The following is a 25,714-nucleotide window of genomic DNA, read 5'->3' on the forward strand; positions in this document are numbered from 1 at the left end:
AAGTCATCTCGTCATTATCTAAATCTTCTTAAGAAACTTCTTCAGATTTCCAGATTTTGAGAGCCTTTGCAGATTTTGTAGAAGATTTCTAGGCAATGGACTTTGACTTCTTGACATGTCCATCTCCATTGAGCTCCATCTCATGATTCTGAAGATTGCTGATAGTCTTTTAAGACTTCATGTGTTTAAGTTTTTAGCCTCTTGGATAACAGTTACCTTAGGTCTAAATTTTACAGGAAGACTCATAAGAATCTTCTTGACATGGTCAAAGGTAGTATAACTCTTATTTATTACTTGAAGACCAGACATAAGAATTTGAAACCTAGAAAACATGGCTTCAACGTCTTCATCATCCTTCATCTTGAACAACTCATACTGCTGAACCAGAAGGTTAGCCTTAGCTTCTTGAACCTTTTGATTCCATTCATATGTAGCACATAGGGATTTAAAGATGGTCTGAGCCATGGATTTATCAATGATTTTGATATACTTAGAATGAGGTAGAGTATCAACCAAGGTGCCTCTTACTCTATGGTGTTTTTTTGTATATCTTCTTCTTAGCAGGTGTGAGAGATTTCCTTTCAGATACCATTCCAACACTATTAACTTGAATGTTAATACCATCTTCTAAGATGTCCCACAACTCATCATCAAGATCTATGATGTGAGTGTACATCTTACTTTTCCACCATTCAAATTTAATGGAATCTCCACTGAATGTTGGAGGTCTAGCAACATAGTTATTCATCTCAGATATCATTCCAACACTATTAAACTTATAGATATTGAAAATATTTCATGTAAAAATAGAAATAACAAAGTAATGCAACACTTTCTTGTAAAAAAAATCTTTTTGCACAAAACGGTCTCATTGGGCGTGCCAATTTGTTCGCAAGTATTTTTAGCGAATAATTACGAGTTTAATTAGATTGTAAGATTAACTCAAAAAATTTAGGGAGCAATTTGTGCAAAACAAGTTTACAAGAAAGAGAGTGTGTAACGGGGATGTGGATGTCTGTATGAAGACGAAGTGAACACGAACTTTAATAACTAAAAAATTTGGATCAACGCAATCAATGAAAAATATAATAAACAACATTAAACAAAATGCACTAAATGACAAGAATAGAAAAATATTTCAATTAAGGAAACATAAAGACAATGAAAAAAAAGATGCAGACTCATACATATTACTCACAAACGGTTTCGCTTTTTGATTTGGGTACCCTAATTCTATACAGAAATATATAAATTTTGTGATCTTTATAACTTTTATAACTTATGAGCCTACTATTTATACCAAAAAAACTAATATTAATTTATACTATTACAATATATATGAATTGTCGTACAATAATATATGTTAATTACACTCTAATAGCCTACTATTTATACTAAAGAGTTATAGAATTAGTCAGGATGAGATTATAAATAGTTAATAATAAAAAAGATATTTTTATTTTTGACTCCGAACCTGCCTATTAGCAAGAGTTAGTAACTTATTATTTTTTATAAACTAATTTAAATAGTTTAGAACTTATCTTTTTTTTCTTTCAATCGGATTCATGTTGTTGTTAAATGAATCTTTTAATACTAATTAAACTTTCTTTCTAAGTCATTTCTTATTTATCAACGATTAATCTTATCAAATACTATAAAACCACTCAATTAATTTATTAATTATCCACTATAAAATAATTTATCTATGATATACTATTTATTTAGTAAAAGCCTTATACGCTTAGATCTTTAGACCGCAGACAGTACAATTCAATGAACTCGGTGTAATACGGGTTTTTGACTGTAAATATTTTTAAAAAAAAATTCTATTCAATTTGCTTGTATTAATTTTCTAAAGCTAGACGAAAATTTTAATTATATAATTGCCATGCGTCTGGCACTTATTTTAAAAAATATTTTTCATTTAAGTCGCATCTAATAATTTTTCCTAATTGTCTTAACAACGTTTTTGTTATTTAATTGTCATGCATCTGGCAATTATTTTCTTAAAAATATTTTGATTTATTTAAGTCGCAAGCTATATAAGTTTTTATTAATTGCCAGACGAAAATTTTAGTTATTTAAATGTCATGTGTCTGACAATGATTGTCTTAATATTTCCATTCTAGTCGCACGTCTAAAGTTTAATGTCGCACAATAATTTTTGTTTATTTTTATTAATAGATGAGTTTTTTTTAATCAAGCTCATATATTGATAACAAGAAAAAATGATATAAAGGGAATAAAAAAGATGAGAACTAAGTTAGTCCTATCAATAATTAAATTTTTTAAAAAAAGGTATATCTAATTTATTTTTTACAAAATTACTCCTAATTCTTAAAGAAATGGAATCAAAAGTGAAATTTGGATTGAGAACTATATTTGCAAAAACAACAACAGCACAAGAGTTCCTCTCTCTCACACACACATATATATATATATATATATATATATATATATATATATATATATATATATATATATATATATATATATATATATATATATATATATATATATATATATATATATATATATACCAGTAATGATGATGTTAGAATGATTAGAGGAATCTAAATTGTGATACCACCTATGCTGAAGTCTCAGAGGGATCAAATGGAATTAGAGAAAGTTTTGACAACAATGATGCAATCCATTTCAATCCAAATCTTCTGTCAACCCCGAAAATTAGCTATCTCAATAGATTTTAAGGAAGCATAGAATTGTGCAAAAACAGAGGACCTAGACGAAAGATTCTCTACAAAAGCTAAGATGAAATCACCTTTGTGATTCCTAAAAATATCCTGACAACCCACAACCTTATTGTTGTAATTAATAAAATTAATCATCATGAGTTTGTTCCAAAATGACAAAAAAAATATGCATATCAGTGTTATTTTAAATTTGAAAATAGGCAACACTTCGTGAAGTGTGTTAAAAATTCACCACAACCTATGGAGAATTTATATCAATCTTGATTAATATGATTGTTATCACCCACACAATAACAATAAAAGAAAAGAACAATGGAGATAGATAAGAAAGAATGATGGAGAAGAAGAATATTTTTTGTAGAGTTTCTCTCTGCCCACAACCTGTGGAAAACTTCTTTATTCACTTTTCAACTGCAAAATTCTATGAATACAATGTTATGAATACAACATTACAAGAATAAGGATTACTCATTCTATTTATAGATTTAGGTTAACTTACTCCCTAAGTTAAAGGCCAAAACTATAAAAGCCTAAAATAGTTAACACTACTAAAAATATGCCTAAGTCGAAATCTTGTGTGAAACAACATGATTCGACACACTAGTACAACTCGACACACTAGGTGATTCGGCACTTTCTTGCTTCTGTCAAGCAACCTACTTCGACACAAGGAATTACAATTCAACACACCACCTAGTTCATTGTGTCTAAAGTATCTACATTCAGCATAGCTCTTAGTCTTCTGGACACCTCGACCTGCACTCCCTTTGTCATGATGTCTGCAATCTGATTCTCACTTCTGCAGTGTTCCACATTCATCTTCCCATCTGCTACCTTCTCTCGAAGATAATGGAACCTCATCTCAATGTGCTTGCTTCGATCATGTGCTATCAGATTCTTTGCCAGATTGATAGCTGACATGTTGTCGATCTTCATGGTAATTGCTCCATGACTCTTCGTTGTTATCTCTTCGACCAGATTCACCATTCACGTTGCTTGACATGCAGAAAGAGAAGCAACTATGTATTCTGCTTCGCACGACGATAATGCCAATACTGGCTCCTTTCTCGAACTCCAAGCAACTGGTGCACCACCTAACATAAACACATAGTCAGTTGTTGATTTTCGATCCTCAACATTTTTGTACCCCAAAATTTACCCTATTCTCTTTAACCCTAATTGGATTATGCCTCATTATCATACGTGTACCCATTCATATCATCGATTCTATGGTTATGGGATCAAGGTATCTTGTTCTATTGGTTTATTTCAAGCAAGAAAGAAGAAAGACCGACATTCAAGTCAATGGTGAAGAGATTTACTCAATATCATGGTTCACTAAAGCCACAAGGGTTCCACATACCTCAAGAGGTTACAACATGTTCATTGTATCTTCAGATGATTGAGATTGGCAAGGGATTTGAAGATGGTCACCATTCTCCTATCTTTTGACTATCAACTAGGGTTTTGGTCAAAGTCAGTTTGTGACTGACTTTTTGAGCAAAACTTATTTCCATGGTCCTATATATGTCTCAAAGCATTCATGTGTGAAGTATTGATCATTGGATTTAATCAGAAGATGCTCAATTGATCAAGAGAAAAGATGAATTGATTGTGAAGAACAAAAGTCAACTATGCAACCAAAAAGTTAACTCCTGACTTTTTAAGGTCAAACTTATGTTTCATGAGTCAAATATGGCCAATGGTTGAGATTTGTCCAAGTGGAATCCCAAGAATCAAGAAAATCAATAGATTTGTCAAAATTGCCTAATTTGGGAATTTAGGAATTATGAGAACTTACTACTTTTGGCAAGTTTTGTGTGAATGATTGGCTGTTTTCATGGCCAATTTTCCCTATGATAAAGACTTAAAATCAAGTTGGCCTTAACATTAAAGTTGTTCTCCTTCCTTCAAGCTTTAAGTAGATACCAAGTTTGTAGTATTTGGAGCATCGTGGTTCAAGTTATGACCATTTGAAGGTGGAGGTTTCAAGTTCATCAAATGTTCAACACTTAGAATTTTTTCTAAGTGTTTCAAGTCAAAATTTTCAAGCAAGTTCATGGCAATTTTAAGGTGTGCTAGAGGATTCATTTCAAAATACCTTCAACATGAAAAATGTTCTTTGATCTTTCCTCTTTCTATTGGTACCAAGTTTGTGAAGTTTGGGTGGACATGCATCAAGTTATAGTCGTTCCAAGATGGCTGCATGACCATGCATTAACTTTGAGATAGAGGCATGCATCAACCAAGTTTTGCACAACTTGCTTCATATGACCAAAAAAATTCCATCACCATCACACGCATCACCCTTTTCTTTCCATAAATGGCCCAAACAAGAAGTATTGCATGCATGCCCTTGTTTCCATGCATTTGGCCAAAAGAAGGAAATGAAGAGTATGCAAACTTGTTGAATCCACTCCCTCTCACGTGCCAGCCTGCAAATTTTTCTCCATCCCTTTTCCCTTGTCCAAAACACACCAAACGTTCCCTTGGTTCATCATGAAATGCACCACTTCACCTCACTCTCATTTTCACTCAATTTTCAAAACTTGCCCCTTAACAGATTTTTTAATCTTGGCCAACACTTCAGCTTACTCCATGCACTCTATATAACACCCTCTTACCCCCATTTCACACACACGCCCTTGAAAAGAGAGAAACCAGATATTTCCATTGAAGCTTTCAAGCAATTTTTCTCATTTGAAGCTCTATTCTCGTCATTTCTCTTGTTCCATTCCTATAATTTGAAGATCATAGAGCATTTTTGGTGGGGTTTCTGAAGTTGTAAGCAAGCATAAGAGGTAATGTACCTTCTCCACTAGGTAAGATTCTCTTCTCTTTATATACTTCATTCTAGATCTAAAAATGTCATGAGTAGGTTACATACATTGCATATAGTTGGCTTAAGATGATATTCTTGCTTGCTTTCTTGGATACTTGATGATTTGAAGTTGCTGAAATATTTGAAAACAATTGTGTTTGTTTGACTTTCGTGATAATTTTCTCCATGTTTAATCCATCATTTTGAGATTTGCTTGGCATGATTGTGTTCTACTCTATGAGATCTTCATTTTTGTTTTTTATTTCATTTGGTTTCAGGGATTGTGGATGAAGTTATGTAAGCTTGAAGTTGCTATTTTAGATACATGGAGTTAGGGTTTTTGAGTCGTGCATGAGTTTGGTCTGAGGTTGAAGATGATGTGTGCCCTCTTCTGATTGGCTAACTTGTTTTTTTTGTCTTTTATGACTTAAGTGGGCGTGACCGGTTGATACCGTGTTACATGATTTTTGTGTTTTTTTGTTATTTATTTAATTATCACATGTGATTAAATCATATTTAAGTGGAATTGGATCATGGGCCTCGCATGATCCAGCTTGTGATCTTTCTTTAAGCATATCTTGTGCTATGGATTCTTAATTCTTGGTTGATTTATTTGGTTTATGTAACATTCCATTTGCTTATGACTGGGTTCTTGGCACCTCATTCCCATGTTCCATTCTCATTTTTGCTTAACATGATGTTATGCACCATTTAGAGGCATGTTTAGGTTTCACTATGTTCATCTTTTGTTCCCATCTTTGAGTTTGGTTTGGTATGATACCTTTGTGGTAATTATGGGTATTTTATGTGTTAGTATGACATGTCTAAGATACTAACCTCTCTTGTTTTATTGCCTGATTCTATGCCTTGTGCCCATCCTTCCTTGGTAAGTATAGTTGACTTCTCTTGTTGACTTGGATGAATGATTGTTTACTTTGATGCTTATGCTCTTGAATTCAATTCTCGTTTGAATCTTTATATGCCATAGAGACATGTTTAAGTTGAATGTCTTGTTCATGTTTTCCTCTTTTTGTTCACCATGTCTCTTCTCTTTTTTCTTTGCTTGTTAGCACCTAGTTTGGAGGACTAGTTTCCAATTAGAGTTGTTTGTGACCCCACATTTGTGCAATTTTGTGATGTATTTTTTACCAAGAATGATTGATTGATGATGATGAGTTTATTGTGCCTTAGTTTCTTACTTGTATGTATTATCATCTTCTTCACTTCAACTCACCTTCTTATGCAATGCTAAGTTAAGCACTCAACACTTATAGTCTTGTATGCTAGCTTTCTGAAGTGCTTACTTTCTTTTGGGCCTTCTAGTGTCAAAACCTCTTGTGCATGAACCTTAGGGGTTTGTTTAACATGTATATATGTTTACTTTGATGATAAGTTACTTCCCCATGAATGTTTGATAACATGCTCCTTGATTGGGTTTTGTTTGCAATTTGCTTGAGCCTTGTCTTCCATTACCATGACTAGTTAAGTTTTGATGTGTAACATGAAATGTTTGTGTTAAGTTGAAATATCTTAAATCATGTTTAGACTTAGGTGTTTACCTCTTATCTCTTATTAGCTTGCTTGTTTTGGGCATTATTTGAAGTGGTGACTTCTAATTGCTTATTTGCTCTTCTACTTGCCTAGTTATGTGATTTTCTCTTCTTCTTGACCTATGTTGCCTTGTTTAATATAGTAATAGGTTGATGTCATATTAGAACCAGTAGCTTCAAGTTATTTTATTGTATTCTCATAATATGTTCATTTGGTTGGTTAACCTTTGGTTGTGTGCTTTGCTTCCTTACTTGTTCAAGTATGATATTTCTTAGGTTGGGAGATGTTCATATCTTGTATGCCTTAACTCTTTATCTTTGTGGTTTGATGTATGATTGTTCAATTATCATATTTTCTTATACCTTGTTGCTTGCTTAGGTGTTCATCTAATTGCATGTTCTTTCATCTTTGATGCCTGCTAGTTTAAGTAAGTATTGCTTTAGGTATCTTGTTTAAAGGAATATGTGTGAGTAAGTGTTTACTTCTCATTTGATGTGTGATTGTTTAATTACCATCTCTTTTCTTATTTTTCCTTGACGACATGAATGCTACTTGTTTAAGTTCTCTTTGTGTTATCTGTGGTCTTGGTTTGTTACTTGCATACGTGTTTACCTAATTGCATGTTTTTTCTTTGATACTTGCTTGGTTAAGTAGGTAGGTACCTTGCTTAAGTGCCTAATTTTTGAGTAAGTGGTTACTTCTCATGTGATGTCTGCTTGCTTTCAATACCTTGTTTAAGTGTTTAATTGCTTTCTTTCTTTCCTCCTCTTCTTTCTCCTTTCCTTGTGAGATTGCATGTTCCCCATAGGATTCTTTAGTTATTTCTTGGTCAAGATTGAACTAAATTAGACCTTAGGATAGGTATCCATGTATGACAACATTAGGTAGAAGTTTCCCTTGATCCTAACTTTAGGTCCATATTGCATGACAACAAGTAGGATCGCGACTCCCCTTTTGTTAGTCTTTTCCTATTTTGTATCCATTCTAAAACTAAAACCTTTTCTTAATCAAAAATCAAAAACACTCTAATACTATTGGAACTTCTCCCATAATTAAGAGAGAAGTACATAGATACCCCCATCTTCTGAGGGGCCATCTGATGTATTCTTTCAATAAAAACACTCAACCAATCAAAACTCCTTTTTTCAGTTGGCTTTTCTTAAGAAAATTTTCAATAAGGCTTGTTACCCATAAAAAACACCAACAAACCAAGGTTTTTTAGAAGAACTACGGTGCTATGATTCTTTTGGGTTACGTAGGCATTAGGTTGCAAAACCTAAGCGAGCGCAATAATAAAAATATTTTCTTTTTCTCTGTTAATAATTCATTTTCATGCAATCCCTTCGCAACCTAGCTTTATACTTGACACACCCTTTGATTATAATAACAAGGGTGGATCCTGTAGAGTACTATAGACGTGACGGGTGCTAATACCTTCCCCTTGCGTGATCGACTCCCTTACCAATCACTTGGTTGCGAGACCATTATATTCATTCTTTTGTAGGTTTACTCATTGTTTCCTTTCCCTCTCTTGGGATAAATAACATTGGTGGCGACTCTGTTTTTGTGGGTGTGTTTCTTTGAGATGCGACAAGTATCACTACACCAACTTGAGTCGGTGTATCCCATTAAATTGCATTATTTTCCTTTATCAGCTGCAGGAAACAAAATTCCATAGTCGAGAGTTCCTTTCAGATACCTTAGTATCCTCTTCGCCACTACTATATGTGATGCTTTTGGCTTCTGCATGAATCTGTTTACCATACCTACAATGTATGCTAAGTCAGGCCTTGTGTGACAAAGGTATCGAAGTGACCCAATAAGTCTTCTATATTGGGTTGGGTCGACATCATCTTCATCTGAATCTTTTGACAGTTATAATTGGGCTCAGTTGGAGTCGAAGTTGGGTTTCAATCTTGCATGTCAAATCTCTTGATTATTTCGCCTGCATACCTTCTTTGATGCATCATCAAACCTCTACCACTCTTGTAGAATTCGATTCCAATAAAATATGAAATGTCACCCAGATCTGAGCTTTTGAATTCCTTGTTGAGATCACCTTTGAGGTCTTCGATCTCTTTCTTGCAGCTACTTGTTATCAACAAGTCATCAACATAGAGACATAGTATAAGAAATTCACTCTTGCTTCTTCTTACCTATACTCCATGTTCAGTTATACACTTCACAAATTCCTTCTCCCTTAGAAAACCATCTATCTTCTTGTTCCAAGATCTTAGAGCTTGTTTAAGTCCGTACAGGGCTTTATGCAGCCTATACACTTTTCTTTCTTCACCTTGTTTCACAAACCCAGATAGTTATGCAACATAAACTTCTTCTTCTAAGGGGCCATTCAGGAATGCACATTTCATATTCATCTGACACATCTTCCAGTTGTTTATGTTTGCGTGACCAACAACTAGCCTGATTGTTTCAATCCTAGTAACAGGTGCAAAAACTTCATTGAAGTCGATTCCTTCTTTATGAAGAAATACTTTCGCCACAAGTCTCGCCTTGTGTCGAGACACTTCTCCTTTGGGATTCAACTTCACCTTGTATACCCACTTCACATCGATTACCTTCTGTAGCGGTAAATTCATGACCACTGAGCTATTGGTTAACTCAACATCAAAGATAAGAAGTTTTCAAATCAAAACTAATAAAATGTCAGAGATTACAAGTAAGGGGGTTGGTTACACATAAGGAAGGTATTAGCACCCAAAGTATCCTGGGTACTCCTAGGGAGCCCTTTTTGTGTGTACTTGTTTTGGTTGAAAAGATGTTTGTTTTAAAAATAGAATGGGGGTATGAGAAAATAATTCATTATTTATATTTTGTGTTTGACAAGACTTTTGGTCTTATGCCTACGTACCAACATAAATGAGGGATCAAAACCTCGTAGTTCATGGTAAAAATTTCAAAGGTGTGTGGATTGATTTTAACAAAAGCTTAAAGATATTTTGTTATCAATGGGAGAATACTCAACCAAACATCCACCGATAATGAGGGCTTTACAAAATTTAAGAGGGATGGCTCTAACTCGATTAAATCAACAAGTATGCCTCTAACCCCTAGTAAATGGAAAGTATTACATCCAACATATCATGTAATGGGAGAATTACATCTCAGCCAAGGATAACTCAAATCTAAATGCTTTCTTTTTTAAAAGTTTAAAAGGAAAAAGGCACAAAGTGGCCAAAATGATAAGATGAGGTTGTTAGTTCTTTTTGGTCTTTTTGAAAATAAAGTCAATATGATTAGGTCTTTTTACAAGTTTGATTAATAAAATAGTTTGAAAATCAATGGCATAAGGCCAAGGTTTCTACTCATTAAAACAAGTCTAAGTTGAAAAACAACAAGCAAAGAAGTTTTGAAAATGAAAAGGAGATTTTGAAATTAAAGAAAAAAGAGGTGGAGATGAAGAGGCTATCCTAAACAAGATTACGAGTTATGAGTTGAAAAGATCTAACTCATGGGAAGCATCCATAAGACAATAATGTCAGATAGAAACCCATTTCCTTTGGATTGTCAAGTAAATAACAAAGCCATAATCATTCAAGCAACTAATAAGAAATCCAATGGTATCAAATAAAGATAACCAATCATCCAAGCTAGAACTCCAAAGCAATCAATCTTCAATGTCCTTTATGTGTATCAGATGAAAAAATCTCTTTAAACATACTCAAAGAGAAAACATCAAATAATAACAATAAGATCAAAATCACAATTTATACAAAAAGAAAGAGTGTATTAGATAAAACCCAAGGGAGTCTCTCAAGCTTGTGCCAGATGAATGGCAGTGACCATGTTTGGTCTCAAATTAATGGCATTGGCCAAGTTTTTCTTCCATAGCTTAGGAATGTTGCCTACTCTAAGTTCATAGGTCCAAATCAAGTCACAGGCAAAGATCCAACAGTCCACCAATCTATTTTTTAGTGTTTTTGTTTTTATTAAGTGTTTTAAGGTCCTAAGACCACAAATAAAATATGATCACAAGCACAAATATATCACAAGCATAAAATATATCACAAGCACAACATATAATGGCTCAAGTGAGAAAAATGAAAATAACTAAAGTATAAACATAGGCCCAAGTGGGCAAAGAGCAAATGACTAAAGCATAAACAATTCGCATGAATGTAAATGACAAGGAATGATAAAGTGCAAGAATTTAAATTGCATTAAAGTAAATGACAAGAAAGTTAAATGTTAGTTGTCAAGCTAGTATGTTAATGTGTGCCTTGAGGCAAATTTAGCGTTATGTTAAGCAATCGTAAGTTAGCTTATGTAGAAGTCATACCTATTTGAGATCGGTCAATAATAATGTTGGTGTTAATGCATGATAGAGACAATGTATCCAAGACCAAGCTCCTAAAGCATACCACACACAAAAACAAGAGGGGACGGGTCTATCTCATTCAAGCTTATGTTGATTCATCTGACATAAGGTGATTGATGAATCAACTAGCTAATGATCCATGAGAAGTCATTGGCCAAGAGATGATTGGGGAATAAATGAGATGAAAATGGAGATATGAAATGAAGGGGATCCCAAATTGGTGAAGGGATGAATCTCACTTGATCAATACCATTCATTCATCTTGAGGGATGAAGTTTTAAACTTCATCAACCTCCTAAATCCAATGGTATTGACCAAGTCAAGGTCCAATTCAACCAAGACCAAGGCCAAACAGAAGTAAGGTTAACATAAAGTTAATACAAAAGCTAAACAAAGTATTAAATCAATTAAACTATTTTTGAAACATTTTAAAATGAAGAAAAATAAGTTTTCAAAGATCAAAAACCTAATACCCCTTCAAAACACCAAAGAAATGGCCAAGGGATTTATCATAGGTTAAGTAAGGTCAAAGGACCATTGACTAATTTTTTTGGTATTCTTCAAAAGTCAGAAGTAATTAAAAACTAATTAAAACAAGTTAAAAATCACAAAATTCAACAAAAATATTAAACTTAATCCAAAAATTAATTTTCAATCATAAATGGGAAGAAGAAAATATTTGTGAATTTTTGGTGTTTGTTCCATAATTTTTGATTCAAAAATGAATTTATGGTGAATTTTTGAAGAAAAATCTATTTAAAAATCAAATTAGAAAAAGGAAAAAACCGGAGCCATCAGATCTCCCTCATTAATTAAGGTGGCAGATCTGATGATCCACAACACGTGTTCCATTGTGTTGTTCAGTCAATGTGCCACACAAAAGGTAATCAGAAACAAAGGCTCAAATTAGAAGATGGAAGAGAGATCCAAGGGTGGGAGCAATACCACGCCACCATCGGAGCCCTAGCTCCGGTCATCTTCTCCGGTGAGGGTCACCAGACTGTCAAGATCAAACTTGACCAAAAATTTATGGATCTAACATCCTTTCAAATGAAAAATTGCAAGGATCACAAATATGACCTCCATTTATTCCATCTCTCACTCTATAATTAGAAAAGTGAAGATGAAAACCGAGGTGTCCAACCCGAGTTGCTTCGAATCAAACTCAAAACAACTCAATCACATTGACTACATTGGTAGGACCTCAGCCAACACAAAATTCAGTTTATATCCAGAGTATAGAGGGAGAATCGAAGAGATAAAATTTTGAGAAATTCACCTTCTGTGAGCATCTTCTGAGAGCTTGGTTCTTAATGCAATGCTTCGTGCTTTCTCTTCCTCTTGCTTGCAGAAGCTCAATGGAATGGAAAAGGGAATGAACCTTTGGAGTTTTTGTTCACAAACTTGAGTTGAACAAAAACTCGATTTCTTGAGAAACATTCAAAGAATTCTATGGTGTGAGGTTATAGCAAAGGCTAGCAAAGCTTGGGAAGTGTTCTCCTTCATTTTGAGTAAATGCCCTTTGATTTATAGTCCAAGCAATTGATAAATGCACCTTTCTAATTTTGAATCAAAATGAGCAATTCTTGGTGCATGGGTGCATGTATAGGCCTAAACAATGATTGGAATCCACTCTAAATCGTGCAAGAATGTTATTGAAGTCATCACACAAGGCCATGCAAAGTTGTGCAATGTTTGGAGTTCAAAACTTGCTAAAATAAGCCATGGAAAGACCTCATGCGCAACTCCCTCATTTCTCATACAAATGATGTGATATTAGAATCTTTGGAAAGCTTTCATCATAATGAACAACTTTGATGTTGTGACTTTTTCAATTTGAGGCTTGGGAAATGGAGGAAGTTGGCCTTGAATATGGAGGTATCAAACATACTTAAAAATGTTTCTAAGTTAAAAGCCAAATGACCTATCTTTCCACCTTGAATAACGTTTGATATGAGCTTCAAATGAACTTAGTTCCTTCTAAAAAAATTTATCTCTTTGAATTATATTCAATTTGACCACAAATTTGTCACCATTTGTAGTTTTGATGATGGAGTTATGTATTTTAGAAGTTGAGGAAATTTGCTTGTTCAATAATGAAGACCAAAATGGACCTATAATGTTTCCTCATGGTACATGACTTTGAAAGTAGAATTTGATATTTATCAAAGAATAAAAGTTGAAGAGTACGTCTTAAGTTAATAATTAAACTTGGATCATCTTTATATCATAAAAAATCAAGAAGTTATGGCTCTTGGAAGTTGGCATTCTATCTAGGGCACAGACAAAATGACCTATAATCTTTCACCATTCAAAATAACTTTACAAGCAAATTTATATCTTAAGGATAACATAAAATATGTTTATAATGACATAAAGAGTAACTTTTATCTTGTAATCATTTTCATATGACAAAAATTGTAGGAGATAGGGTCTAGGAAACTCTAGATATGACCAGTTGACTTTTTCTGGTCAACTTCCTTGAATCAACTTGCATACTTGAAGTTCCTTTGCTCTCAGGGGCTTATGGAGGATAATATATGCTTATGAGGATGTAAAATGAAGTATTCCTTGATATCTTTGACCAACCATTGAAGAAACTTGTTGAGGAAGACCATAAGATACCCAGATAAATTGGGGATTCCTTGACAAACAAGCTTCAAACTCTTGATAAACTCTTGATAAAATGACAAATAAAGAACATGGGTATCCATATATTATGTTTAGAAATAATGTGGACCTTTTCTTGATTGATCTCTAGCATTGAGGGTCTCAAACCCTAGTCATGGGCTTAGTGGGGCACAGATGGACATACACACTACCTACAAAAGAAATAAAGCTATACAAGGCATATTTTTGTATTTTGGTTATTAAACAAAGAAAATAAAGTATGATACAATCATATATGCTTGGTGATATCTCCCAATGCAAACCCAACGAATGATAGGTGAGGAGAATACAAAGGTGTGATCCCAATGCCAATGCAAAGCTATGAGATGGCATGAGGGATCTTAGGGGTTAAAGTTGGGGTCTTACAGCTTCCCCTATTTAAGGTCATTCTATCGGGAGATGTGAAGGTTAAAATCTTCGTATCAACATGGTAGAATGGACTTAAATATTAACAACAAGAAACAAATTTTGGTCCCTAAGAGACCTCATGATGCATATGACATGAATGCAAAATATAATCTTCGTGGGGGATATATTGCCATAAAGGAAAAGAATTCGGAAGAAACTAAAAGCCCACAGGAGCACAATGCATTCCATAAGGAAAACTCACTGATGGGACATAAACTTTGGGAATAATAAGCCATGTGTAGTCCAGGCTACGACTTAAAAAACTGCTGGAGACACAAGGGGATTTCCATAAAAATAAATCAATGGAAAGACTCAAACTAGAGAATAATCTGCATGTATCAGGATACCACCAACACAACAGGAAAACTATCCACTAGGGATAGGCGTGAATTGGATTATTCACTACTTTTTACTGAGGTAAACTAAGGACAAACAACCCAAAACAATAAAGTGTCCACAAAGGGACAACAGGAAGAATTATCCACTACCATGCTTAACTGGTAAATGAAGGATATTCAAACAAAAGAAATATCCACTACCATGCTTAACTCGTAAACGAAGGATATTCAAACAAAATAAATATCCATTACCATGCTGTAAGACCCCAATTTTGACCCTAAGATCCCTCATGCTACCTCATCATATGTGTAGCGGTGTATTCGTCACCATTGGAAATATTAACTAGATCCAAGGTAAATCATACAAAGTCGAGTCGCCATCGCACTTCTATTTATCCAAAGGAATGGCTAGAAAGCGAACAAAAGCCTATAAAGTTTTACAAACAAAACTAGTAAAAGGGGGTCAGAGATCTGGGTAAGGGGGTTGGTTATGCAAAGGGAAGGTGTTAGGCACCCAATGCATCCTAGGTACTCCTAGGGAGCCCTTTTCACAACTTGTTGCATTGTTATTGTTTATGAAAATATTTTTGTGCAAACATTGATTGAAGAGATGAGAAAAGAATGTACAAGTTAGTTATTTTTGTGTTTGGATGGATGAACCCATTGCCTACGTACCTTTTCATGAAAGATAAGGATCAAAACCCCGTAGTTCGGGTAAAAGATTTCAAAACAATGTGTAAATTGATTTTAAAACAAAAGCCTTAAGGTCTTTCATTATCAAGGGGAGAAAACTCGACCTGAGCCAACAATCCACCATGTGAGAATAGCTTCGACATACTAGAGGGGTTAACCCTGTTATGAGTATGGAAGACTTACGATTCAATCACTAAGGATGCGGTGAGATTTACATCAACCACTAAGATAATTCAGATCTATGGCTAATGCATGAAAATTTGATTAAGAAATGGACAAGGGCCACAAAAGCAATTGAGTGGGGTTGAATTAACCAATTAGAATTATTCACAAAATGAAGTCAAAGTATGAATTAGAGTTCATTTACAATGAGTATTAGTGAAAAGAGAGTTTGAAAATCAAAGGCATAAGGCCTAGATTTCTAATGTTGAAAACAAGTCAAATGTTTGCACAAAAGTTTTTCTAGTTTGGGTTAAGGATGGAAACATGGATCAAGGTTAAGCATGCAAGAGGTGGGAACAAAGGAATAAGCCACACAAACAAGGTTGCTTTCTCGAGATCATAGAGATGATCCAAGTAAGTTCCTTTGGATTTAGCCAACACAAGGTAAAAGCAATAAGCAAGAGAGCCACAAAAAGGGGAAACGGAATGCCAATAAATGGACTTACATCCAACTCCTGAAAAGCAAAACGGAAACAGAATGCCAATATATGGACTTACATCTAACTCCTGAACAAATAAAATGGAAACGGAATGCCAATATATGGACTTATATCCAACTCCTGAACAACAAAACAAATGGATGCAGAATTCCAATATATGGTCTTATATCTAACTCCACAAAACAAATAGGAAATAGATAGCCAATCAATGGTCTTACATCTAACTCCACAAACAAACAAACAAACAAAGCAACAAATGCAAACACACAAAAGCAATCATCACACTCTATATACAAACAAGAGGCTCAGACAAATTGGTTGGGCTTTAGTCAAGGGGTCATATCGACCTCGACAAACAAGCCAAAACTGTATGGGTGTTCTGAAGCTCTTAACCACTAACATTGAGAGTTAGGGTGAAGCTGATGAATAGGAAGTGAGGATAAGACCTCATGCTCTTAACCCTAGCCTGGGTGAGCTTGAATCAAAGAAGGTATGGGGATCCAGAATGAGGGACCCTATTCCACATGACTGACTCTATACAAGATCTTGGGTGTTTATTCAAAAGCATCAGCACGTAGTGTGAGCATAATGAAAGACTCAACTGATTAACAGGGGATTGATTGCAAATCCCTTCTATCTGTCAATTGCCTCTTCACTTAGGAGGACTTAAGTCACATGCCTCGACAAGGAGGTCTTTAGCACAAAAGTAAACAATCACAGTCATTGCCTCTTAAGGAGGACTTCAGCCAAATTCCTGTCAAAAGAAACGACAGGGCTTCCAGACTACATGGAGTTAGAGAGGTTACCTAAGTGGTATACCAACCACAAGCAAAGCAAAGCTCAAGTAATGAGCTAAAAGCGACTAATGTACCTGTACAAAAGCCAAACAATCAGTAGGATATTCAGACAAACAACCAACAGACAACAACAATGGTTTCCAATATGTACACAAAGCAAGTCCTAAAAGGCAATCATTCAAGTGAGTTCACCACCAAAGGACCTACAACACAATCAAAGTTAGTTAACCAAAGTAACTTGCATCTCAAGTAATGAGATCACATCAACCATTATAGCTAATTGCTTGAACCTGAAATACAAAGCTCAAAAGGTGAGTACAAACACTAGTGCAAAGACTAGGGTCAAAGGCAAAGCAAAAAGTCAAAACAGAAGTTGATGTTCAACATGAAGCACATTTAATCAAGTAAGAACATGTCCTTAAAAGGATCAAATCCAAATCAATAAGCAAAGCCATCTAATGAACAAGATAAGGCAAAGGCAATCACAATGCACACAATTGGATATCAAACACACAAAAATCCACATTAAAACAGAAATGAATTCAATGATCATGAAAAATTTTATGTGCACACAACATGTTAAACACAAGCATCATGCGAAAAATTGGAATCAGAAAAGCTCAATTGACATGTATATGAAAATGAACAAGAGCAACATCAAAATGTGTGACATACATTGTCACACCATACATCCATGTGTCCAAAACAGAGATGGAATATGCTAAAAATACCAAACAAAAGCTCAAAAATCATATAACATGTTAAGAATCAGCATGTCAAATTTCATGGCAATTGGACAATCAATGAGCATTTCACAAGTCAATTGAATGAAGCATGATAATTTTGCATACATGTTCAAACACACAATCTCAATTAAAAATCCAGAACCATTCAATTCACACAAATGACATCTAAAAATAATAGACATCAATACAATCAAGTGAGAAAAAATTGGGAGAAATTTGAATTTATTTGCTATTTTTAATGATTTTTGGAATTTGAAGAAAATATATGAAATAATGCATGAAATAATATGGAGGGAAAATGAAATGATGAATTAAATTTGAAAATATGCTGGAAGTAGGAATTGAACTCAGGTCCTGTAGGTCAAATGAGGCGCATGAAAAAAAACAATTGGAAATCCAAAATATACACATGCCAGGTTCGAACCAAGGACGGTGCGGTCACAGGAAGCGCTGAATAAAATAATATAAAACAATCCAAAACATCACAGGCAAGGATCGAACAGGCATTCAAGCGGTTGCAAGCGCATTAGAAAATGAAACGCAGCGTTTGGTGTAAAGTGAGAAATTAAAAGTGAACTTCAAAACATCCACACGCGGAATCGAACACAGGTTTATGATGTTAATAGCGCTCAAACAGTGAATTCACACGCGCGAACCAGAAAACCCTAAGTATTGTTCATGCGCGGTGGTTGACGGTGGTTTCCACCGTCTTCCTCGTTGAGACCGGCGATGCTACAGTACATTTCATAAAAAAAAAAACCAGAATCCAGCATATTATACATGGTTCGAAAGCTTGTTCAACAAGGAGCACGAATCTAACATTTACTAAGCCTAATTCATCACATAATGGACGGATCGAGTGAAAACAGTTTGAACATCAAAAATTCAACTCAACATATCTCATTTAATATTCATCCATTTCAAATTCTATTTATATCATGATCATCAGCATTAAAAGTTCTACCTAAACATGGCAATAGAATGAATAATCATGAGGTTCGAAATCCAACCTTCTTGAAGAACAGTGTGGTGATTTCGTGGATTCAAGGCCTCAAATGATCCAGATCCACTCCTATATTGATGACTTGAAGCTTTATGTATGAATTGGCAGCTGATTCCACCTAGATCTAGCTCAAATTGCAAATTCCATCTTCATGAGTTTGTGCACAATTTGCTTGATTCTTGATCCAAATCTTCAAATCAATGCTTGATTCCTACTCAATGACACATGCTGAACACGATTATGCAATAAAATCAATGAGTTATGTGAAGAAAATTCAAGTTTCAATTGAGAGAATTTTTGGAGGGAAGTGAAATTTCTAGATCTAGAATGTGATTGTTATCAAAATTCTGTTACAATTAAGCTTATATACCATGTGCTAATCATGCTGAAATTGTAATTAGGCATTGGCTAATTGAAGATTAATGAAATATGAGGTGCATGACCAATTAGCAAAAAAACCTATGCATGGTAAATGAGCACGTGAACAGTGCCATGTGAGGGTGTAAAATCACTTAAATTGGAGTTAGCTCATGTAATGCACCAAATTTGAATTAGGCATTTTCCCTCCAAAATACTCATGTATGAACAAATGATCATGTGATTTAATTTCATGCAATGCAATGATGGATTTAGAAAATATTGGTCATGAGAAGCATAATGCAAAAAGAGTGACTCAAATTGGAGTTTTGGATCAAAAGTTATGCCACTTTGAAGTTCCAAGCACACTTTGCAATCATTGGATCATAACTTAACCATTCATCAGATGCTCATGATCTTGGACTTTTTGAAAATGGGAGAGAGAGATTTTCAACTTTCATGTTGACCAAAAATTCATTTGAAGCTTCTTTGATGTTGGAAAGTCAAGTTGAATGTGAACCAAAAACTTGCCATTTTTGGAAACTTGAAATTACAGGTCACTTTCCATTTTGGGAAACTTTTGATTTGACTTCAAAATCTTCAAAATAAGTGTTTGACATGATGAATAGGCCTTGTTTGAACATGAATGGGATGTCTCAGATCATTTCCCACACCTCAAAGCCTTCAATTGACTGTACAGTTGATTGTATGGTCCTCAGATGACCTTGACAATGTCTGATGAATTTGAGCTTCAACCACTTGGGGAATTTGTTTCAAAATGAACCTCTAGCTCATATAAGCTCAATATACTGTCATGTGGTCCTCATACCAAGAAAATACCATCCTCTCTTGCACAAAGGAAACTCTTGAATTGCTTTGACCTGTGCTTGCTTGATGCTACAAAACAAAAGGTTAGATGACATATTTTTGGTGCTTTTGGTTAGTGATTAAACAAGAAAAGCAAAGATATACAATGCAAGCAATGCCTAGTGATCTCAAACACTCACAGGAGATCCCAACCCAAAGGAAAGGAAGCAAATATGCTCAATGATCCTTGAGGCTATGCAATGAAATGATATGGTGCCATGAGGGATCTCAGGGACAAAATTGGGGTCTTACAATATGCATTAGCTTTGGGATCACACCTTGGCATCCTCCTTACCTCTCAGTCATTGGGTTTGCATTGGGAGAGGTCACCAATCATTTTTGATAGTATAATAATTTGTTTTCCATTATTGACTAACCAAAATACCAAAAATATGTCTATGTATAACTTTGTTTCTTTTGTAGGTGTTGTGTATGCTCATATTTTGAGACCCTCAGTGCAAGGAGTTCAGTCAAGAAATGGTTCAAATTGGATCTAGGCATCATATATGGATCCCCATGGTCTTCACGTATCATTTTGATCAAGAAATCACCAAGAGTTTGGAGTTTGTTTGCCTTGGAAACCCTAATTCATATGGGTGTCTTGTGTGTCTTCTTCAACAAGTTTCTTCAATAATTGATAAAATATTTCAAGGGATACTTCATATTACATCATCTTACACATATATTATCATCCATGAGTCCCAAAAATCAAGATAATATCAAGCTTGCAAGATGGTTCATGGTGGTCGGTCAGAGAAAGTCAACTGGTCAAAACTGGGGTTCCCTAGACCCTATCGCCTACAATTTTGGTCATATGAAAATTATTCAAAGAGAAAAGTTACTCAAAATTGCATTATAAACAACTTTCATGTTGAGGTCAAGATCTAGTTTTTCTTGGAAAGTCATTTTTTATGGTGAAAGATTATAGGTCATTTTGTCAGAACCCTAGTTTGGAGGTAAACTTCCCAAGACCATAACTTCCTCAATTATTAGTATATGAAAGCCACTAAAATTCCATAACCAAATTCAATATGTATAACTCAACTTTTATGTTTGGATGAAGTTAAAATTCAACTTGCAAATGCATGTGCCAAGAGGAAACATTATAGGTCTTTTTGGGCCAATACCATTGAACAAGTGATTTTCCTCAACTTCTAAAATGCATAACTCCTTCATGCCAAATCCAAATGAGGTCAACTTTGTGACCCAATTGAATAGGCTTGAAAGATATACAACTTTGATGAAGGAATGTTTTCCATTTGAAGTCCATAGAAAACGTTATTCAAGGTGGAAGAAGTGAACATTTGACTTGGGACTTAGAAAATTTTCAAATATGTTTGATTTCCTAAACTTCCATCTCAAAATTCATCATGATCCAAGCTTCAAATGAAAAAGTGTTCAACATGAAAGTTGTTCCCCTTGATCTCACATTATCAAACAGTCCAAGATCATCTTATTTGGCAAAAGAATGAAGAACTTACGCATGGGTGCAATGTGAGGAACCATTTGGAAGAAATTCATGATCCAAATCAATTCAACAATGCACGGCTTAATGCAACACCTTCAGCATGACATGTGCAGACTTTTGGACCTTTTCCAGTCATTCTTTGGACCTTGCACACGCCCATGCAAGCTTGCATGAGGTCATTGCTATTTTTGGATATTTGAAAGGAAGTATGTGAAAAGCAATGGCATTGTCTATAAATAGAGAAGTAATGTGATCAGAACTTCATCAACACCCTGCCCAAGCTTTGCTAGACTGATCCAAACCCTCATTTCCATAGAGTTTCTAAAGATTTCTTTAGAAATCGAGCTTGAACTTCATCTTATGTTTGGAAGTTCAAACTCCATAAATTCACTTCCATTTTCATCTCAATTGGTTTCTACAAGCAAGAGGAAGAGAAAGCAAGCAAATCCAGATCAAGATAAAGTGAAACTGAATCAACTCGAAGGTGATTTTTCAGAAACTTCATCTATTCGATTCTCTCTCAATTCTTCACCATTCTTTGTGATTTTTGGTTGGCTGAAGTCCTAAAAATCTAGGCATCAAGATTGAGTTACTTTGAGGTCAAATCGAAGCAACTCAGTTTATGATCCTCAAAATTCAAATCCTTGTATCTTTTTATATACTTGGAATTGGAAAAAATTGAGGTCAAATTCGAGCTCCTGAGCATTTTTTTCTTTAAATCCATGTCTTTGTTTATTATTTTGGTGATGGCTGATGGTGGACCAGTCCGGTGAGGTCCACCGGAGAAGAAGATCGGAGCCCTAGCTCCGGTGGTGTGTTGTCACACCTCTCAACCATAGGATCCAAAATGTTTTAATCTTAGCCATTGGTTCTGATTACCACGCGTACAGCGCATTTGACTTGGTGCATGGTGGAATACGCATGTGTGGCCATCAGATCTGCCACCTCAATTAATGAGGGAGATCTGATGGCCCTTGATTTTCCATATTTTCTGATTTTTTATTTAATTGTGTTATTTTGATTAAATCGTATAAATTTCGTTTTTAATCCAAAAAATTTGGGACTTTCACCAAAAATCTTTAAATATTTTCCTCTTTCATTTTCTGAATTAAAAATATTTTTTGGATTAATTTTTATATTTTTCATGAATTAATTGTTTTTGTGCATATTTTAAATTGTTTAAAAATACTTTTGACTTTTCAAAAATCGTGAAATTTTTTGTCTAAGGTCCTTTGACCTAGGATAAATCTCTTGGCCACTTATTTGGTGTTTTGAAGAGGTTTTAGGTTTTGACCAAACTAAATTTAATTAAAATTTATTTTTAATTTGATTAATTGTATAGAAATTATGTTGAGCCATTTTTATTGGCTTGTGATGTTTGACTATGTGTTTGGGCCTTGGTCAAGGTTGATTTCACTTTTGCTAAGTTAAAATTATTGGATTTAGGGGATTAATGAAATGTACATTTCATCTCCCAAAATGAATGAATGACTTTAATTTGATAAAATTCCTCCTATGACCAATTTGTGTTTCTCTCATCTCCCCTCCCTCTTCATCTTCAATCCCTTTCTTTCCCATCCTTTTCATTGACCAATGAAATCTCAATATCCTAAGGCTAATTGGTTCATCAATAACCTTGTGTTAGATGAACCAATACAAGTATAGAAGAGATAGGTTCATCCTTTGATCTTTTTCTTTTAGTGTGTGGTATGTTTTAGGAGTTTGGTTCATCATACCAAATCTCTAACATGAATTGGTACCTAAATTTTTATTGCTCGGCCTCAGATAGTTGTGACTTCTACATAAGTCCAATTACGATTGCTTAACATATAACTAAATTTGATCCTAAAGGCATATCATTCTAGTAAGTGAGATTGTAAGTCTCCCATATTTCATGGTATTGTGTGGAAACTTGGCCTTTTTTCCTTCCTTTGGAAGATGTCTTGGTTCAAGGGTCCATGCTTGTGAATAGAGGGTTGAGTGTTCTCCAAAGAATGACTTAATCAATTGAAAAACAAAACTCCACTAACATCTAATTAACTTTGACTAACACTAACTATTATTAACTTTGCTTTACTTTCAAGTCATTTGCTTTATGCAATTTAATTTTAAGTCATTTACCATTCATTTGTCATTTACATATCATTTAACTTGTTTATGTTTATGTCATTTTCACTTTGCTCATTTGAGCCATATATTATGATTGTATATATTTGTTTGTGTATTTTACTTGTGTTAGTGGTTTTAGGACCTTAAAATACTTAATAAACAACAAAAACCCTAAAAAATGTTTGTGTGGACTATTGGGTTTGATCTGAACTTTTGGACTTAGAATTAGGCAACATTCCCTATGCAAAAAGGACTTGAGTTCATTTGATGCAAGTATTGGAATCCACTTGAGTTCATCTGCTACATTGGTCTTGATGCAACTATTACTTTGAACTTGTGCCTAATGTCTTATTCTGAGTTGATCAAGGAGTACTTTATCTAATACATGAGAAGACAAAAGAAGAATGTTAGCTACGAATCTGCTTGCTTGAATGTGGCCATCTTTATTTGATGCCTTGCTCTTCATATTGCTAATTGCTTGCTGATTATTGCTTGATTCAAAGTCCAAAGGGAAAATGGGTTTTCTATATGACATTCTTGTCTGTTGGATTGCATCCCATTGGTCAAATCTTTTCAACTTTTAACTTTTAATTTTATGCTTAGGTTAGCCTCTTCATCTCCTCCCACTTCTTAAATTTCAAAATCTCTCCCCCTTTTCAAATACTTTCTTTGCTTGTGATTTTAAACCTAGACTTAATTGTAAACTAGAAACTTTGGCCTTATGCCATTGCATTTTTAAACTCTTTTCTAAAATCAAACTTGTAAATGAACTTAACCATATTGACTTAAAAATTCAAAAGACAAAAAGAGCTAACACCCATTCAAACTTTTGGGCCTTTAGTGCCTCTTTTAAACTTAAATTTTAATTAAAAGCAATCCACTCATTTTGAAATTGATACCATGAACTACGAGGTTTTGATCCCTCATTTTTATGTTGGTACGTAGGCATAAGTCTGAAGGTCTTGTCAAACACAAAAAGTATAATTAATGAATTCTTTTATCATCCTCACATTTTATTTATTGCAAACATCTTTTATATCAAAAACACATACAAACATAAAAAAAGGGCTCCCTATGAGTACCTAGGACACTTTGGGTGCTAACACCTTCCCTCTGTGTAACCAACCCCCTTACCTGTAATCTCTGGCATTTTATTGGTTTTGATTTGAAACTTCTTATCTTTGGGTTTTGTTCATACTTTTCTCTTTTCCTTTGGAAACAATAAAACCGCGATGGCGACTCTGGTTTTATTGACGTTAAGTTTATCCATAGCTTAATGGTCATACACACAATTTTGTGTGTGATCCCTTGTTTGTGATAAAAAAAAGTAGGCTAAACCCATTGAGGACTACTCTCAACAGAGTCGCCACTTCATTTCTGTAGAGGTAAATTCATGACCATTAAGTTATGGATAAACTTAACGTCAATAAAACCAGAGTCACCACCACGCTTTTATTATTTCCAAAGGAAAAGGGAAAAGCACGAACAAAACCCAAACATAAGAAGTTTTCAAATCAAAACTAATAAAATGCCAGAGATTACAAGTAAGGGGGTTGGTTACACAGAGGGAAGGTGTTAGCACCCAAAGTGTCCTAGGTACTCCTAGGGAGCCCTTTTTTATGTGTGTATGTGTTTTTGGTATAAAAGATGTTTGCAATAAATAGAGTGGAAGGATGAGAAAAGAATTCATTGATTATATTTTTGTGTTTGACAAGACCTTCGGACTTGTGCCTACTTACCAACATAAAAATGAGGGATCAAAACCTCGTAGTTCGTGGTTTCAATTTCAAAATAAGTGGATTGCTTTTAACCAAAAGTTAAGTTTAAAAGAGGCACAAAAGGCCTAAAAATTTGAATGGGTGTTAGTTCTTTTTGTATTTTGAAATTTTAAGTGAATATGGTTAAGTTCATTTACATGTTTGATTTAATAAAAGAGTTTAAAAATTCAATGGCATAAGGCCAAAGTTTCTAATTTTTGCAATAAAGTCTATGTTTTGATATCACAAGCAAAGAAAGTTTTTTTTTAAAAAGGGGGGGGGGGAAGATTTTGAAATTTAAGAAGTGGGAAGAGATGAAGAGATTAACCTAAGAATAAAATTAAAAGTTAAGAGTTGAAAAGATATGACCAATGGGATGCAATCCAACAGACAAGAATGTCATATAGAAAACCCACT

General features: G+C 34.4%; 1 protein-coding gene across 1 annotated transcript in view; it reads right to left on the bottom strand.

Annotated features, from left to right (window-relative positions):
* Positions 1 to 529: 529 nt before the first annotated feature.
* The window catches only part of LOC127131086 (extensin-like), an 89,025-nt gene continuing 63,840 nt past the window's right edge, over positions 530 to 25,714 (bottom strand). The window contains exon 2 of the mRNA XM_051060024.1: positions 530 to 775. Coding sequence (XP_050915981.1) covers positions 530 to 775 — 246 coding nt within the window. The remainder of the gene's footprint in view (positions 776 to 25,714) is intronic.

The sequence above is a fragment of the Lathyrus oleraceus genome, chromosome 3 (assembly GCF_024323335.1).
Source record: "Lathyrus oleraceus cultivar Zhongwan6 chromosome 3, CAAS_Psat_ZW6_1.0, whole genome shotgun sequence".
NCBI lineage: Eukaryota > Viridiplantae > Streptophyta > Magnoliopsida > Fabales > Fabaceae > Lathyrus > Lathyrus oleraceus.